Source organism: Onychomys torridus, chromosome 4, assembly GCF_903995425.1.
Source record: "Onychomys torridus chromosome 4, mOncTor1.1, whole genome shotgun sequence".
Classification (NCBI taxonomy): Eukaryota; Metazoa; Chordata; class Mammalia; order Rodentia; family Cricetidae; genus Onychomys; species Onychomys torridus.
This window is the reverse complement of record NC_050446.1, coordinates 27,211,857-27,231,208: the sequence shown is the minus strand read 5'-3', so window position 1 is coordinate 27,231,208 and position 19,352 is coordinate 27,211,857. Positions and strand designations below refer to the sequence as shown.

The following is a 19,352-nucleotide window of genomic DNA, read 5'->3' as shown; positions in this document are numbered from 1 at the left end:
AGGGAACAGATCTCAACAGAGGAGTGTGAAGGGGGATGGGTGGACAGCCCACCTGGGAGATCAGCAGCTGGCAAGCTGCCAGCTCCCGTTCACTGGCATTCATCTTTCTGTTGGAGTCCATCTGGGCACTCTCCAGTTGCTTGCTCCGGTTCACAAGGGACTTGACCTCCGACTTCATCTTGCTAATGTACAGGCGCGCCATGGTGAACTCCTCTTCAATGACTCCATTCACATCTGCCAGCTGAGCGCAGAAGGAAACATCAGAAATCTGAGGATCCCTTGAAACCTGACCATAGGTCTTTGAGACACCCCTAGCTTTTTGGCAAAAAGTCTAATCATAGGGAAAACTGAAAATAAACTCTACCAAGTCAATGTCACGTCCTCAGAGACTCCATGAGAAAGTTCCTACCAGAAACTACCATCCAACATACTCCTCAGTTATCTGTGCGTTTCATTATCATTGATTTGAGGATAGACAAGATGACATAGGAAGAAAAACTAGTGAAGAGTTTCTTAAAGGAGGAAATTTCTCAGAAGCCTTACCCTGCATGATTGCAACAGTGTCTATATAAGGGCCCTTAATCCCACTGCAGAGAAGCTCGGCCCAGAACTTCAATTCTCCACACGCTCCACAGTGATAAAGTAGCCCAATGTCTCTGTGTGCAATGGTTGAACTATAAGGACTTTCCCCATAGACTTTAAAACAAAACCTCTAACTCCTGAGAATGCACCGTTCATTCCAGCTTCTCATCGTGGTTCCCTGTTTGGCTCCCTGTTGCTACCAATTTCTTTTTCTTTGACTTTTTGCACCTACTTATTAAGATATCTAAGAACAAGCCTAAATTTATTGAGAAGCAATGACTCTGATGGACTCTAAGTTCCACTGGAAGCAACAAAAACAAACAAACAAACAAACACAGAAATAAGGTAGTTGGGATAGACAGTGATGCATGGCACACAAGCCAAGCCATGGAGAAAGTAGCTTTATGTATACTATATTTGGCCACCAGAGGGCAGCCTTGCACCTTGGGAAGACTTGTCCCAGCATACTCCAGCCCAAGAGTGCCAGCTTCTGCTGAAGGCAAGGACTCTACTTGCAGTTTCTAACGTTCCAGTGTCCTCTCAGTGCCCCTCCCACCTCCTTATGTTATTACAGCTGTCATTAACTGGTCATTTTTTTCCCCATGTATACATCTGAGAGCTAAGAGAGTATGAGCCTTGAAAATTGGTAGCAAATATAAAGTACATAGTTCTGCAGGTCTGCACTGTGATTTTAACTTATTAGAATTCAAAAACACTTAACAGTGACTCCCACATAATTCTAAGCTAACAACTAATCAGCTGTGACGCCCCTTCACGGAGGCCCTGCCAGGCTGAAGTTGGGTTTGTGACTGCCAGAGATTTGCCTCCCAGCATGGCTCCTCATTCCAGCCCTCTCATAATACAACAGCATGGACACATTGAGTGGGAAACACTTGCAGCCTTCATCATTGGGCCATCACAGAACAAGGCCCTCTAAGAATGCCACCTTCTATAAGTGAGAGCCATCATCCAATGTCTGGAATCTAAAAGTAATCTCAAAACACCCAGTGAGTATTCTAAAATACCCGACTTCCGGCAGAAAGAAGCTTTCACAGCGAAGCGCAGACACACTTCGATTTCGTTAGCGTTTTCATGAGCTCCATGTCAGAACTTCAGCATAAACAGACCTCCCCTCAGTGCTGTCTGCAGCACCTTCCCATAAATCGGCGCCACCTGGTCCTGCGCAGCTTTTAATCAGCCCAGTGTCAGAACTGCCTTGCTCAACCCCAAAAAATTACCCCTCAGGAACAGAGTCACCAGGCGGGGACTGACCTGGCAGGGCCTGCCCATGCTGCACTAAGGCTGAGCTCACTCACGGGGACTCATGAACCACTCAGCGGCCATCAAGTTCAAAGTCTCAGATGCTCAGCCTAGACCTGCGGCACCTTCCAACGGCGTTGTTTCCCAGAGGGGAAGTTTGCAGGGGTTCCCAGTGTTGAACCATTGTCAACACACTGAAGGGTCACTCCGTAAAGGTAACATGCTGACATTGAGGAGGTTCTGTTTTCAGGATTCGTGGGCAGCAAGTTAAAGAACACCATTCCTCAACCAAGCATCATCAACAAACACATGAACTACTCTGCCTGAGGTCCTTTGTCACTGGAAAGCTATGCTCATCAACACTGTGGAACACTAGCATTCAGAGTGAGGGGCAGGCTTTGGGGGTCACCACCATCCTCAAAACACCACAGTACACCTCAAAAGTGTAAAGCTGACTTCATCTAATGTTTACCCCCCAAAAGCTATTTTTGTAACTATCTAACCTAATTTTTCTGGTTAATGACAACCTATATTGGGGCCAATCATTGTTGTTCTTGGCTAGTAACATTCTTTTTCTCTCTTTTCCTTCTCTTCCAAGCTTTGAGACAACTTTAGACCATCCTCTCTTTCCCCACCTCTCTCATGTCCTTGTCCTCAGGAGCACCAGCATGTGTAATTGCACGGTAGAAGGCCATTGATGGCACTTTGGGATGGTCCATATGACCTACATCCGGCTGGCTGCATCTCCTGGGACTTTCTGGCATATAGTTCCCTCCTGGATAAAAGTAGTCAGTGTTGCAGCCCACACTGTCTGGCATGTAGTCGAGTAAAGATGTGATGATCGGTGCTACAGCAGTGATCTTGCTACATGAGGCAAACACGTAAATGATACAAAAGTGAAACAGCCTGAGGACAGCCAGAAAGGAAACAGTGGCGGGGTCCTCTGTATAACTGAACCACTTCACAGAAACAAAATTTGTTTCTCTGACTTTAATAAGCCACGAGTCACCTGGGGAATCTTGTTAAAAGGTGGTTTCTGCTTCGGTGTGTCTGAGGTAGGCCTCCAGTCTGTACAGCTAATTAGCCCCAGGCAATACAGGTCACACTGAGTAACACACTCCTGGCTTCTTCTGTTGCTGATAATTAAGTGTGGTTTACTCCTAAAGCCATTGTTAGCTGCCTGTGAGTTTTGTAATTCATACCACTTGGCTGGGGAATTCTCCCTGCATTGGGTTCTTAAGTAGGAGACCACTGAGGCCTGGCCCAAAACTCCCCCCAGCTGAGCCCCTGGTATGGAGACACTGCCAGTTAGGCTGAGGAAGAAACCAAGTCACACAAGACCAACCATGGCTAGAAGACACTCGTCAGATCTGAAAGGCAAATAAATGGTACCTCTCCTCCACCCCACAACTTCCATGCAGCAGCTTCTCTTTTCCTACCTTCAAGAATTTCCCAGCATGCCACACGCTCAGCCCTGAGGCTTGGGTGTCACAAAGCCCTGGTCACACCATAGTCAGAGTAGGAACAGAGGACGGAGGTCCAGCTCACCGTCTTCACATCGTTGGTACCGATGATTCCACCTATCTCCCCCAGATCCTTCAGCAGCAGGTTCAGGATCTCCGTGGCCCTCTTCCTCTGGTGGTTGCTAAGCTCCTGGAGCTGACTCAGCTCTCTCTGTGTGGTTGTCAGAGTCGTCTGGAAAAACAAATCCAACCACAAGTTACCAAAGTGGCTCCTGAATTTCCTAGCTGCCGCCTGACTCAACAGACCCAGCTCTTTGTTCATTCCTCTGTTCTCAGTGCACGAGAACTTGGAAGGCCAACTGTTGCTCAGCACTCGGTTCTCTGACAGAGGGATGTGATGCGGAGATGTTATCTTAGAAGACCAGATATGTTTTAGTTGACAATATCCACATTAGCAAAGTGAGTTATTAAAAATGAATCCAGGGCCTAGAAGATGGCACAGCAGGTAAAGGCCAGAACTGACTCCAGCAAACCGCCCTCAGACCTCTACCCATGAGTAAAAAGTAATAAGGATTGTTAAATAAATAAAGGATTGGACTGATGGCTTAGTCAATAAGGTACTTGGGACCTGAGACTATGTAACAGAAATCTGGGTCTGATGGCGCACACTTGTTATCTCGGTGTGGGGAAGGAGTCCTGTGGCTCGCGGGGCAGCCAGTCTAGCATACTCAGTGAGTTCCAGGAGAACGAGACTGTCTCAGGAAACAAGCCTGACAGCACCAACCAATGACGCCCAGGCTAACCTCTGGCCTCCACGTGCACACAATGGTGCAAAATGACCCCCTTGTGTTTTCAGTATTTAATCACATCTTCTAACTCACCAAGTGTCTATTCACTCCCCTTGTTCTAGTTCAAGGTCCCCAGTTGCATGTTCAAACAAAAATCTGCTGCCTGGGTCACTTCCAAATACCCTAACTAGTGGGTCTGGAATCAATGGCCCAGACAAACATTAATGAGCCTAGGAAACAACTTAAAACATCTTCTAATCCTCAGGGAAGACAAATTAAACGCTGTAATTTTTCAGAATTACTCAAGGTCCACAGTATAGCTCCTTAACAAGCAGCAAAAGCTTTATTTTCTCACCAAACCCCAGCAAATTAATCTTTTCTCCACTCCATGTCTGTGACCATGAGAAGTAACGTGTTCTTAACTCAGAGCAACGGAATACCCCTCTTCCAGCACCTTGGCACTAACTCGGCCAACGCTGGAGCAAGTCTTGTCCTCCTGGAGCTTTGCGAGTTAATTCAAAGAGGCATTTATACGACTCTCTCACCACAGCTAGTCACTACAATGTATTTAAAGAACACAAAAGCAGTCTGGTAAGAGTTGTTTTGACACAAAATTAGAAGCACAGTGTGGAAAACCTTGCCTTGCTTTGGGAAGCACAAACCACAAGCTATCCAAACCCAGGAAGGCACAGAGCAGAAGCGGTGTAGGTGTCCTCCCTAAGTGAGTGTGCAGAGATTCCCGCCGCCATTGCCAACTGTTTGTTCCACCTTATTTTCAACACCACAGGCACAGCAGTCCTTTCTCCGGGAAGCTATGAGGAAGGCTTTCTTCCACCATGCAGTAGGAAGTGGGGAGCAAACAGAACTTGCTGTCCACTCTACCACCAGCACATTCCACACCACCTGCTCTGTGTGCCCAGGACTGATGTCTCCATAAGGCAGTCTGGTACAGTTCAGGACACCAGGCCATGAGGCTGAGGCACCAAGAGCAGTAGGCTACGGCCACTCAACTTCACCACCCATCTTCAGGCAACAAAAGGCGTAGCACAGCCACATCATCAAATGCTCACTGGTCCTGCTGCCTGCCACTCGTTCACCAAGTAAAAGCCACAGCATCTGTCTCTATGGGAAGAACTGGAAACACAGCAATGCACTGGCTGGATGCACATTAACAGCACCAGCTCACCTCTGGCCTCTGAAGCTAGACCAAGAAGCTGGGGTAAGGGGAGCCATCTTATTCACTATTAAACATGTACACAATGGCGTGCATAACACTGGTGGGTCCCCCACCCTTGCTCTTCACTAACAATGCCTTGGTATTGTTCATCATTACTATATCACATGCCCATGTCCTTGCTCGGTACTTTACATAAACGGCCATTAATACTCATGCCACTCAAGGAGCACATTATTGCCACTTTGATAGATAAAGCAATTAATATCCAAGATGTTTAAACACCTTGCCTGAGGTCAAAGAGTCATAAAGTCAAATTTTTCACTGAGCTTTTTCTGGCTCTGGAATCTGCATTCACCTATTTCCCGAAAGCATTCTGGCCGATGCTGTAAGTTTCCTGGGTATAAAATAGCTCTGACAGGCAGTCCGTGATGAAAGGACTGCTGGAGAGGCCTCCTCAGGGAGCAATCTGATTCTTACAACAACAAGCATTCAGCCCATTGCCTTCCTATATAACCCTGTCAACAAGGAAGTCCCGCCCCTTTAGCTCTATTGCTCCAACCGTTTTCTGGGCCAGCTCATCCGTCAGCTGCTCATTGGCCCTGGTCTTGTCCTCCACTTCCTGTGACTTCTGGTCGTAATTGACAGCCAGTTCCTCCAGGGCCTGGAGGACTTCTTTCACTTCATCTTTGGCTGCCTCGTTTTCAATCTGGAGGCGTGTCAGCTCCTCTTGGATCTTCTCGTAGTCCCTTCTTGTGGAAGCCAGAAGCTGGGGAAATGAGAGGGAATGGTGACTCCACTACTTATATCTCAATGACCTGTGCTCTACCCACACAGAGCAACTTCAGAACAAGATACAAGACAACAGGTTGTCAGGAACTCTCACTGTAGGTTACAGATGCTAAGTACATTTTCAAATGTTATTCCAAAACTCTTTTCTCTTTTTTTCCTTTTTAGCTTAAGAATTTTATGCTTAAGTCAAAGACTGAACTACACACACACACACACACACACACACACACACACACGCACACGCACACGCACACGCACACACACGACATGGTGTAGAAAGCTTTATCTGCGGTTAACAAAGATGGAAGAACTGTTCCTAATAACTATACTGACACTGGCCAAGCTTTTGAAAACAGTGCCATGATTAATTCATTCTGTACAGAAGCTGATTTCAAAATCACCAGAAAGTATTTAAAAATGAAGTCACATTTCTTAATGTGTTTCAGGAATGTATGGAAGACTATATCCCAAACACCAACACGTGGTAAAATGAGCTCCTGGGCTTGTAGATGCTTTCTTTGGCTTTGTTCCCATTGTTATTTTCTGATTTCCCTAAAATGAACATTTATTTATTGCTTTGCAGGAAAAATAAAGTTCAGGTTTGAACTGTTACAAAAGGAATTGATCCAAGGCAGCTGTCCCTCTCTTGGAAATGCAGAGGACAGCAAACATAAGCAAGTGTCCTCCACCATAGGTAAGACAGAAACCTGTTAAATATGGTTCTGGGACTCCAAAGGCACAGACTGTCTCGCTACACAATCACAACCACTACATTGTAGAGATGATGGGAACCAAAGAGGAAGGAGATAGATGGTCACAGGGACAGTGATTTCCGGGTGTGGGCGACAGAGACTGGGGCATCAGTTCCCGCCACCTGCCGTCACCTCTCATAAGATCCAATCAACAGCCCTTTAGCAATGAAGCCAAAAGATCTTAAAACACAAAGGAGAAAAGTACTTAGGCAATCTCAGCAAGAGAATTTCGAATTATCTGTGCTTGATAGATTGGCTGGATGTGCTTTGCTTGGGTTCGTGTAAGTAAAATCCACGGCAAGACAGTGCAGGAAAGACATTTACTGTAGAACCGAATGCCGGGCGGGGGGAGGTTGAAAACAGCTGGCCTCCTCTCCAGTGTACCAAATGGATAGGTGCACAGTACTGAGGTCCCAGTTCACTTTCCCTCTGACGGTCTACATTTGGTTTTGGTTTTGTTTCCCCTGTAGGACAGCGGGAGAACATGGTCTATGCCAAAACATAAGCCAGATATTTGCAATAGCCAGGTTAGAGAACCAGCTTAGGTATCCATCAATAGATTCTAGGTAGAAGAAATAGGGAGATAGATTGGATGGATGGATGATGGATAGATGGATGGATGGATGGATGGATGGATGGATGGATGGATGGATGGATGGGTGGATGGATGGGTGGATGGATGGGTGGACGGACAGACAAATCGAAAGGTGGGTAGATAGATGACAGATGATTGATAGATACATACACATAATGAAACTCTATTTAGTAATGAAGAAATAGGAGATTATGTCATTTGTAGGAAAAGAGCTGAGACATCATCTCATTAAGAAAATTAGCCAGACTCAGGAAGACAAATGTCACATACTTCCTGTCCTATATAGATTCTAGAGGATTATCTTAGAAAAGGAAGTAGAAGAAAAGCAGGAGAGAAAGGTGAGTCAGGAGGGGAGAGGAGGGGTGGATACGATCACAGTATTGGACTCATGTATGAAAATGTCATGGTGAAACCGTTCGGTCGATGAGGCAGCGCGTATGCAGAGTGAAGTGTTCTAAACTAGCGGCGTGCTCCTTTGCTGGGGCCGAGCGCGAACCACCCTCCGACCACCACGAGAGAGGTGTCTGCCCTCCCAGGGCTACATGTAGCACGAAGCAACTCCCTAGGCCTCAGAGGACTACAAAGCCACACATCTGTTTCCTGTGCACAGCCACAATCAACCTTTAGCGGACACCGATAGGAGAGCTAGCAAGAAATCTCCACATGCTTGAAGGTTTTTAAAACGTTATTTGCAAATTATATTTCTAGGACTCACATTAACAACAAAAATTAACTTTAAAATTTGCAAAAAAAAAGAATTGATTTCATTCTTTACCTCATCCTGATCCAACATCTGTTGCTTTAGCTTTTCAGCCAGCTGGCTCTGCTGGTTAATTTCATCATCCTGAAATGAAACATCATGTTTAATTTGGGGTTAGTTATGTCAGTTTTGATACCTTGGTTTCCCTTCCAGAATCAGATAACAAGAGGCCAGTCCCAAGTTCACTAATTAGATTGGGGGTGGGGTGGGGGATAGAGCTGGAGACAATTCCAGGAGCTTATTGATTGGTGTATTTCTCACCCAGCTTTCTTTCTGGAAACTGTAATATCTACAAAGCGAACCCAAATCCTGTCCATCCAGAAATCAGAGGTCTGGTACTTGGGAACTGAAAGGGACCCCAAATACATCCTTCCCCAAACAAAGATGTTAACAACGTCAACAGAATGGACTGCCAAGCACACCTGTGACCAGGAATGCTGCCAAGTCACGGAAAGGACGGACCACTATTTCCACACCATTTCCGTTTACTTAGCGTAGCAAAACTAGTGCTTATGTGGAGTTTTCTCTATGGTATCAATCGACAGCCCTTTTGATTGGCAACCAGGAGTCTTGTCAATGTAAAGACAAAACAAGCAAACAAACCCTGCAACCAGCTGGGTGTGCACACAGGAATGCCTCTTTCCAAGCTGCTACTGAAGTGGGAAAAGCAGCAGCTCTCTTCACTGCCACGAGGTGTCGCTGCTGAGACAGCAAGAATGTACTGCAGGCCTCCCCAGCAGCAAGCCTAAGGAGAGGCAGCAGGCTTGACCTCACCACTGTGGAAGACCAGGGCCTTGCTGCTCTGCTTTCATGATTTCAAATGAATTTTTAAGTACAGTCTGTGAAAAGTGACAGTGAGGCTTCAGGCTCCCCTATCCGTCGGTTATAAGAGGAAAAGTGCTGTTTGCTGACCTGTCTCGGTTTGCCCCCCAAGCAGACAAATCCAGGTCAGTGTACTCCACTGTCTGTGCCAGGCTCTGCCTCGGTGCTTTCCCCACAGAAACCCCTCTCCTGCACTCTAGATCTGTTTCCCAGGAGAGGTGGGAGGGGTGGGTGACAGGCCCTGGTCACAGAACCACAGACACTCACAGCACGTTTGGTGGCCTCTGTGCCAGCTGGCATGTGGTTGGTGGATGGTGTAGCTAGTGCCCTCCAAAGAGCACCAGCATCCTCAAGGCTACAGCCTCGGCTCTGAACATCCTTATCCTGGTCTTGGTCTCTCCCTACACACTTGATTTCACTCCTCTGCTCTGAAAGCCCATTTGCACTGAACGTTACACACCAATGTTCCTTCAATGGTTGTATAAAATATTGATGACTTTCCTCCCAGCTCAGACTTCTGGCAGAAGAATCAGAGAGTGACGGCACAGCAAGACTGCCAAGAATGGGAGCTTCCGCAGCTCGCTCACTGTTTTGTAAGACAGGTTTTTCTTCACCGTCACACACTTAGCATGTCAGTTACAAGGATCAATTTTGTATTTTTGTTCCTCAGCACGAGAAGAGTAAATGGCTTAACATAAAAGACCCAGGAAGTTCAGTCTCAGGAGCCACTACCTCATCTCTCCCGCAAGGGGAAAGAAAGGGATGGGTGAGGTACCTTGCATTCTCATACTGCACTCCTGGCAAAGCCAGAAGATGCAGCCTTCCTCCCTGACAGGTGACAAGCTGAGATGTAATGGGGAGAAAAGGCCCAGCCCCATCCGGGAAGGATGAAAACAGGATTCCATCAGAGAGCAAGTCAGCACGAGAGCCATTTCCCAAAGCAGATTTGCCCTTTATGAAAGCAACTTCCTAAGGATTTAGTGTTGTCTGTTCTGATTTCATTTTAATGTCCTAAGCCTTTCTGGAAAAGGTGCGCTATACTTTCTGCATGCCAAGTGTGTCTCTTAGGACATGTTTAAGCATGCTCACACTGAGATAACAGATTTCAAAGCACTTTTCAAAACTTAATTTTGTAATGGGATTTTCTTATACCTGAAATAATACAGTCACCTCAGTTGTCAAAAGGTCACTGGTCACCTTTAATTCTGGAGATGTTTTTGCTACACAGTAGTTAGTACAGTATGTAATCAACTTACCACTCGTGAATTCACTGCCTCCAAGGAGAGACAGGGCCAACATCAATATTTCAGTGCTATAACCCAGCTCCCCATTATACTGACACTCCTTTGACATCCCCATATGACGTGGCTTCTCCATCAAGCAAAGAGAACACACAGAAGAGACTAATGATGGACCTAGCAGTTAGAGTATACTGTTACAGACTGAAGATTTGGGTCCCCATTGACATCTGTGAGCCCTGAGTTACAGACGAGAATAGCATACAGGTAAGCAGGACATCTCCTCTTGGCCTCTCATCATTAAGTCATGGGTCTACTACATAATGCATGCTTTTCCATCAAGCAGCTGGAATATATATATTGGGATATATCTGTCCTTAGACCATGAGGAACAGCACAGGGGGTTTTGGAGAAATTGTGTAATCTTTCTCCTACTGTGTTCTAAAGAGATTCACTAAGGATGACCTTGGTTAAAGGTCTAAGGTCAAAATGAAATGAGTATGGGGCTCAAGGTCAAGAGCTATAAAAACTCATTCCTGCTCTGCCACCAACGGGCTACGAAAACTTAAGGAAGTCACATGCAACTCCCCAGGCTAACGCTTCACCTCATTCCAGATACTTTCAGTTCTACCATTGAATAATCCAAGAAGACACTATGTCCCAACTCAGGCATTCTCCAAGTATGTAAACAACTAAACCATCAGAAGCATGGGGCATCCTTTGGAATCTTCGAGAGGCCACATAAGAATGACATCTGGTGGGACATAATCAAGCAGCTCACAAACACGGTTAACAGTAGACCATGAGCTCTGATGCCCTCCAGAGCATCACCTCTGCACTCTGTTCTTTCCCACATCTCTCAGCATCACAGAACCAATTCTGACCCACCCTCCAAGAATCTGTAGATGTGGGCATCTGTGAAGAGGGGAAGGGATTACATGTGATTTTCTTCACTATTTAAAACAATAACAGTTCTTTGGAGAAATCACAGTTTGCATAAACTTTTAACTTACTATTGATCTCCTTTTGTGTTGAGGACTTGAGTATAATACCCACATAAAATAAAGGGGAAGAGTACACCCAGAGCACGAAAGGCCAAGTACCCAATTCTCATGAGTATGGATATTTCGTGCAACGTGTTTTGGGGAAGATAGAGAGACTCTGCTTTAATCTTTGGGTATCATATAACTCCCAGAACCACAAACAAGAAGGAGGAGCATCCTCAAGGCAAACAATCACATTCAGCTTGCAAAGGTGACACCAGATTCTGGGCTTTACCCCAAAGACAGAGCCCTGTAAGATTAATGGTGATGTTCCCAGAACAAAGCCATTCCAGCCAGGCCAGAGGCATTACCTCCATGGCACCTGAGCCAAACCACCACAGAAAAGATTAAACCAGACTGACAAGATCAGCAACCTTGATGAAATAAACTGAAAGAGCTTAGGATACCCTACAGGCAATATGCCAGGATCACATGACATGCTGATTTAGTGTCTGTGCCTCTGGGATTCCTAAGTGGACCTTTACTGGGGAAGAACATACATGCTGTTCAAGGAGTCTTTCTCGTTATTCTAACCTTCGCAGTTACATGACTACCAGAGCCCTAAAAGTCTGTCCTAGGATTAAGCATCCCCACTTAGCATGGTCAAACTACATCATTCAACAGTCCGCCTCTGAGAAGGGCTTCACAGTAGAAAGGCCATCGCTTTCTAATGTGATTAGGGCCAAAGCTCAGGGTCTCAAAGCCACGTAACTAAAGTCATACTTGAGTCTTTGGGGTCACCTACCTTGTCCCAGGCTGGGGCTACTGCTGACTTTTCCAAAAAGAAAAGGAGAGGCACAGAATAGGAGGAAAGAGACAAACACACCCATACACACTCACATAACCCTACTCTCCTGTAGTAATCCACCCAGACAGATCTCTAGAAGTGAGGACTTGTCTATCTAGACCACTCGCCCCACCCCCAACTTCCTGGTTCTTCTAATCAAACTTCCATGAAGGATTCTACTTCTACTAGAAAATAGAAATCAGGAAGGTAGACATCCATAGTTTGTAGCCCTACCTTAGCTCCAGGGGGCTTGGTGACTGCGCCTGCCCCTTCCATCTTTGTGCCAGGGAGGACTGTCAGTATCTGGCTAATATATAGAATAGGCATGCAGAAGCTGCTTTTGTTAGAGAACACTGACCCCACAAAGCCAAGGCAAAGCAAGATAAAAGCCTATCGTCTCCATCTTCTTCTGTATCTCTATTTTATGTCAGTCACACGATTAATCCTGCATATAAGCAAATGAATCTCTCAGGAAGTGTTTATCTAAAAACCTATGCTACCTAACCTATCTCATCCCCCTTTAAGGCCAAAGGCACAAATATAAGAGTAACTGTGGCATTCTGCAATATGTTTTTCCAGTGTTCTGTCCTAGACCCCTCAAAGGTCCCTGAATGTCTGCAGTCACGAATCTAAACCTGCCCTTGGATTCTAGTAATGGCAGAGCCTTGCAGACATGTTATGACATGGTGAGATCAGTCTTCAAATGAGAGCTCTCAGCTCCTAGGAACTGACTTGTCCCCACAAGCAATATTTCCTGTAAGCATCCTGCAGAACGAAAACTGAGACAGTGGCCACACCTGGACCAGGACTGCTTCATTAGCATACCTTTTGTCTCCTGCCCCAGTGCCTCCGGAGTTCAGACCTGAAGAAGGCGGTAGGGTCATGGGGCCTCTTATGCCTTCTTTTCCCTGATGTGGCAACACGGGTCGGATCTTCCACTTATCTCTTTGCCATTAAGAGATAACATGACTTATCTCTTTGAGTGGGATCGAGTGGCATCTTTGGGGCCCACAGAGACAGAGCTCTTGCCCCGAACCACAGACCTTATCATCCAGCTGTCGGTACAGACTGGAAATCTCCTCGTCATACTTCTCCTTCTCAGCAGAGATGCCGACAACAACGGGGGTGATGTTGTCTAGGATGGGTGTGTTGTCACAGGGCTCCAGGGTCTTTTGGTCCTTGGCACTGATCTGTTCATCCTCAGGCACAGCTTCCCCTGAGAAAACACAGCAAGTGGGGTGCTGAGGACTAAAGACATCAAGCATGCAACCCTCCAGGAAGAGTTCTAAAAATAGTCACCCTCGTGACCAACACAACAGAGGAGACACAATAAAGAGTCCTTGTGTAGAGCTAACGTCTGTTCTTTCTATGTGGGAAGGAAGGTGGAGCTAATGGACCACAGCTGGACCAAGGATGCACGGCAGAAATCAAATGGCTCCACGGGTCACAGTGCTGGTGACTGACGGATCCAGCCCCAGCACTGCCTGGGAGCTGCTGCACATTCTCCTTTTGTGGAGAAATATGCTAGCACTTACTAGAATCATATTCTCTCTAGTCACTGATTCAAAGGGAGACAGACCTCTGAGGCATCCTAATTACCAATTAATTATGTTACTGTGTCATTAGTAGAAACAGCCAAAGCAAGGAACACAGTGGCACTGTTTAACTAGAACGCTGTGGGCCCCCCAGTCCTGCCAATCTGAGACTCTCTGGAGCCAGGGGGAGGAAGTCAGGGCAGCATCAACTCAAGGACCATACTTGCCCTGTGCAAACACTCTCTCCACCGCCACACACCCCCTCGGGAAGCCCGAATTAATTGGCTCTGCTGGAGAGTTCAAATAGAATAATTTCTTGTGATATCAGGTAGTCCCAGGGGGGGAAAAAAAAAAAAAGAAAAGATAGCCAATCTAGAATCTACACATCACTCCGGGCCTTCAAAGGAAGCACTGCTCAATTTGGCAATGCAAATGGAGGGAAAGGCCCAGATCTCAAGCTGGCCAAGGGCTGCCCCAGCAGGAAAATCATCATGCAAAGACAGAATGCAGGAAACAGATCCTATGGAAACCACACAGCCCGACTCTTTCAACTGCCTTCTTGGAAAGCAAACCTACACCAAAGGCAATTCACCACCACAGGCACCACAGTGTTTACCAGCAACTCCAGCCCCTGAGCATCAGGACAGCCTAGGCCTCACTCAGCTTCTCTGTCCATATTAGCCATTCTGCAAAAATTTCCTCAGAAAACTGCCCTGAGCCAAAAGTGGGAACAAAGAGAGAAGAATTGAGATCTTAATCTGTACTTTCATGAACAGTGTATTTCATGCCTCAAGGAACCCACCTGAACACAGTGCACATTATCTCGGGATAAACAAAACACTGGGATGGCCTGGCTTTGCAGCTTGTATGCAGGCTTCCGTGGAGATAAGGCTAACGTCAATTATTTCATTTTTCTATCAGTTCCATCTAAAGCAGCAACGTGAAGGAAACTCTAGACAATTCATGTTTCACCGCCTGTAAAACTAAGCCTCCCTACCTTCCCCTTTCAACTGGACTATAGACTATATGTATGCTTTTTTTCTGAAATTATTGACTTGAAATAAAACTAGAAGATCATGGTGGCCTTTGGGTTGAACCTAGACCAAATCGGTGTATTGCCAAGCTCCAATTCCTGGTTTAAAACGTTCATCAGCAATCTTAGGGCAGGGAATGGATTTCATTCAATTAAAGAACCTATATTCTCAGAGTGGCAAGATAGATGAGTGGATAGATGAAAGGGTAGATGAGTGGATGGATGAATGGATAGATGAAAGGGTAGATGAGTGGATGGATGAGTGGATAGATGAAAGGGTAGATGAATGTGTGAGTGGATGGATGAAGATGCAGACTATTTCTAACCACACAGATAACTGAGTATACTCCCTCAGATAACTCAGGCAATGTACAACATATATTAGAACTGTGTAAAGCCTCTTCCTCCTTTCTAATTCTGTTCCCCCTACAGAATGTGCAAATGACACTTGGGCATTTGTCAAAGTCCTGCCTATGGTTAGGTTTTGGATTCTTCAGGAATAGCTTGTAAAATTTGAGAAACACGGCAATCCAATGCACTCTGAATTTAACCTTCCTGCTTCAACATGCTGAAGGTGAAATTCTTATCTTAACCGACCCAGAAACCAGCCAACCATGACCATATTACCCACAGACTCAGTCACTGCAGGGAAAGAGATAAGATCCACAAGCATCTGGAAGAGATGTATACTTTGGTTCCAAATGGCTGGACAGGCAGTGGTATCTGGAGCCTAGGCAAACTAATGGCTGCCCACTGGTTTTTCGTTTTGTTTTGTTTTGTTTGTTTTAATTCATCTGGGCAGGCAGGGGGCAGAGATTAACTCCTGTGACCTACAAGTGACCTGCTCAAACCAAAAGTCACAGATCTGATGTCCCTAAAACTTTTCTTCTTCTGTTATCCACAGATGACAGCATCACCCAGAGGTAGGCGATGTCCCAGAGGTCAGCAAGCTGACAATACTGCTCTGGGCCCCCTGTAAACAATCAACAGACTGTCATAAACATCTCCAGTGCTGCAACACAATCCTGAAGCCACACTCCATGTTTTCACAAGCCTAACTAATCCCAGGCCCATAGCCTGCTTAGCCTCTTCTTTTGCTAAGGAAAAGAGGAAACAACCCTGCTTTTATCCCAGAACTGTTCTAAAGACAGTGGATGTCAGGAGCATGGCTGGTATCAACAGTCTCAAGTCCCATCACTTCCTCCCTCTGCTCCCTGGCACACGGGCAACTTCAGATGCTTGGCAGCTCAATTATTATTTTTTTTACTTATTCCTTATTCTGAATTAATTTTTCTAGTATATTCAAAAATACCTGTGTGGCCAGTGCTCTTTTAAAAAGTAAAACACCAGTTATGCAAATCCATTTCAGGGTTATTTTTATCATTATTAAAGCTGTGTTTGAAACCCACAGCAGTCTCTCTGGTTTCTCATAAGCATTTCCCTGAATCAACGTGTCAACACCTCTCCCACAAAGCTACATGTAAACAGCAAGCTCTCTCCAGTTCATATTCTAAAGGTCAGGCCGCCATTATTTTTTGCAAGAGCTGAACAAGGCAGCCACACGCAGAAGCACTCCTGCCCAGAGAGGAACCAAAGGGTTTCCAAACACCATCGCCCTTCAAAGAACCGGGGGAATGACTTCCAGAAGCGACCCTGGTAACTACGATGTCTGGGGCTGTAAATTCCCAACACCGTGCAAGAGCTGACACCAGGCAATCTGTCTCCATGGCAATCTCACCGTGTTAATCGAGAATATTCCCTGCACTGCAGTGTACTCCACAAGATGATTATGGAATAACTGATTGTAAGACAGAGGAGAGCTGTGAGCCAACCCTGGAGGAATAATGCCCTGCAATCAGCTGGGGAGAAAGACCACCAAGTGAAAACAGCTTTCTTTTAGTCCAGCCCAGAGGCTTGTACCTGCTGTCTACAGAAGAGCTTATAACAACTGCTTTTCTCAGCTCAAAGGCCTCCCTTCTTTAAATAAGCATCCTGGCATTTGCTATTGTCAGCTGTAATTACCTTTAAGGACTAAAAAGATTTGTGTTTACACAGGAGCATTCACTTGGAGCATACCTATAAGGCTTGCAGAACCTTCTAATTATAAAATGAAAACCCCTAGAGAGCATAAATAACGTCGCTGCAAAAATGGAAATCCATCAATTTCCATGGATGAGAAGAAGGGCAGACTAAGAAGAACAACAAATCTCATTAGGTCTATTAGTTAAAAATTCTAAAATGGTTTATTTGGTTCCTTTTTTTCTTTAGGAATGCCATTAGAGTGCCAGGAAATCATTAAAATTTCACACATGAAATAACAACAAGCTAGTTATTCTTTTCTTAAGTTGAGTCCCTGAAGCCTCTGAAAAACACAGAGAGGTAATTGCATTTTCTCAGCCACTCCAGGGCAGAGATTTGCAGGGCACTCACAGCTTCTACCAGAAACCACCGTCGATCTGGCAAATGAGGTGTTTTGTTTTAATACCAATTAAACAGGCCTAGTGGCACACCTAATGGTAAGTAAGCCATTTCTGTATCGAAGACACTATAAGGAAATCTTTAAGTTGCCAGATGGGCAAGAGCAGCTGGCTACAAGATGTCATTACATAAATGTGAAGTTTTAAAAAAAAATCATTCTTTTATGAGACTGTTTTGCATACAAATAGCATCCTTCACCCTTGTTCCTAAAAATACTGTAAGCAGCTTCTGACGTCCTCTAATCCTGTCTAGCACAATTTTCTAATGTGCGGGCTAACCAGATCCTGCACCCTCTCTACATTCATGACCTTCTGAATAGGCCATGTGGTTTGCTGAGCAGTCAGTATTCCTATTGGTTTAGCTGCACTCTCAAAGGAAAAGGAAGATCTAAGCAAATTAGATGTCTTGACTGAAATGCTAATTCCTGCGAGCTCACACCTATGAATCCAAGAGTGGACCGGCATCTCCCACAGACTTAATGCTGAAAGAGCAATTTCCACAGGCATAGTGGTCCACTCCTGAAACTCCAGCCCTCTGCAAGCTACGGCAGGAGAAGGATCAAAGGTCAAAGCCAGCCTGGGTAACACATCCTGTCTCAAGAAAGCCAAACAAAAGAAAGCATTCACTGGCATGATTTCCACAGACAACGTAAACAGAGACCCTTGCTTCTCGTTTTTTGTACCAAGTTATTCAACAGGAGAGATGGTAGACACACCAGACAGCCTTTCCCTGATAGCCTGACACCTGGACTTCCGGGTCTTTGTTTCTGACCTGGATTGCTAGAAAAATTTTGGTTTAGGAGCCAACAATATGGTTTAGCAGGTAAAGGTGTCTGATCACCTGAGGTCAGTCCCAGGGAACCAGAAGGAGGACTAACCCCTGAAAGTTGTCCTCTGGTATTCTCAAGTGAAGTGTGGCGTGTACATACTTACCTGCAAATGTGTACACGTGTGTGTACACACACACACACACACACACACACACACACACACACACACAAAATGAATGAATGAATGAATGAATGAATGAATGAATGAAAATAAATAGATAGATAGATAGATAGATAGATAGATAATGTAATTTTTAGAAGTTTAAGTTTGGCGATAATAATTAGTGAAAAAAATCAGCCATGAATTTGAAGAAGAGCAGGGAGGGGCACATGGGAGGGTTTGGAGGGGGAAACAGAAGCAGAAAAGCTGTAATAAAAATAAAAAATGTTTCCATTTTAAATTTGGGTTTTTTCCCCCTTTTTTTTCTTTTTCCTAGAAATTAAATTTTTATTCACGTATCCATAATTTTAAAAAGAAAAAACAGGGGCTGGAGATTTAGCTCAGTGGTAAAGTGCTTGCCTAGCAAGTGCAGGGTCCTGGGTTCGATTCTCAGCTCAAAAAAAAAAAAAAAAACCAATAACGGAGGTGAGACTAGACAAAACCAGCTTTCTGTCCTCTCTCATGACTCCTTTGGAGGCAGGGTCTTTCTGGCCAGAGCCCGCTTTAGCTTGGGATCTTCCCACCTCTGCCTCTAGAAGGCTGGGAGCCAAGCTAGGAGGGAGCCGAGCTAGGAGGTAGGAGCTATTCTGGCACTCCATTTCTTCAAACAATCACGTTTGCGTATTGACCTAGTGTATGTCCATACACATACACGCGTGTCATGGCACACATGTGGAGGTGGATCACAGCCCACGGAGCGGGTGGGTGATCGCCTTTCACCTCAGGGACCAAGCTCAGGCTTTCTCACAGTCAAAACGCCCTGTCTTTCCCAGACGAGGCCACACAAAGCATGTTGTCCCCACTTCTCTCCTGGTCCTCCCAGTCTCCAAATGATGTGGGAAACAAACCCCTGACAAGGGTCTGTCCTTCTGTTGTTCACCCTTCAGCCTCATGTTCGGACGCTTTTCGGATTCTGTGAAAATATAATGTTCTTTATATTCTTCCCAGGCTTTCTTTCGGTATATGCTGGGCAGGGTCTGTCACTGCTGCTACTTGCAACCTGAGGACAAGAACTGGTTCATTGAAGAATTAAGCCATGGCAGTGAGGTGGCTCTCTCTCATCCTTTAAAAACAGCCGGGCAGCGGCGGCACATGTCTTTAATCCCAGCACTGAGCAGGCAAAGCCAGGTGGATCTCTGTGAGTTTGAGGCCAGCTCTGGTCTACAGAGCAAGATCCAGGACAGGTACCAAAACTACCCAGAGAAACCCTGTCTCAGAAAAAACAAAACAAACAAACAAACAATAACAACAACAACAACAA

General features: G+C 45.5%; 1 protein-coding gene across 1 annotated transcript in view; it reads right to left on the bottom strand.

Annotated features, from left to right (window-relative positions):
* Kif5c (kinesin family member 5C) overlaps positions 1–19,352 on the bottom strand; it is a 157,774-nt gene that overhangs the window by 43,023 nt on the left and 95,399 nt on the right. Inside the window, exons 12-16 of the mRNA XM_036183832.1 lie at positions 13,100–13,272; positions 8,182–8,250; positions 5,830–6,036; positions 3,391–3,537; positions 53–241 (exon numbers count right to left, since the gene is read on the bottom strand). Of these exons, the coding sequence (XP_036039725.1) occupies positions 53–241; positions 3,391–3,537; positions 5,830–6,036; positions 8,182–8,250; positions 13,100–13,272 (785 nt within the window). The remainder of the gene's footprint in view (positions 1–52; positions 242–3,390; positions 3,538–5,829; positions 6,037–8,181; positions 8,251–13,099; positions 13,273–19,352) is intronic.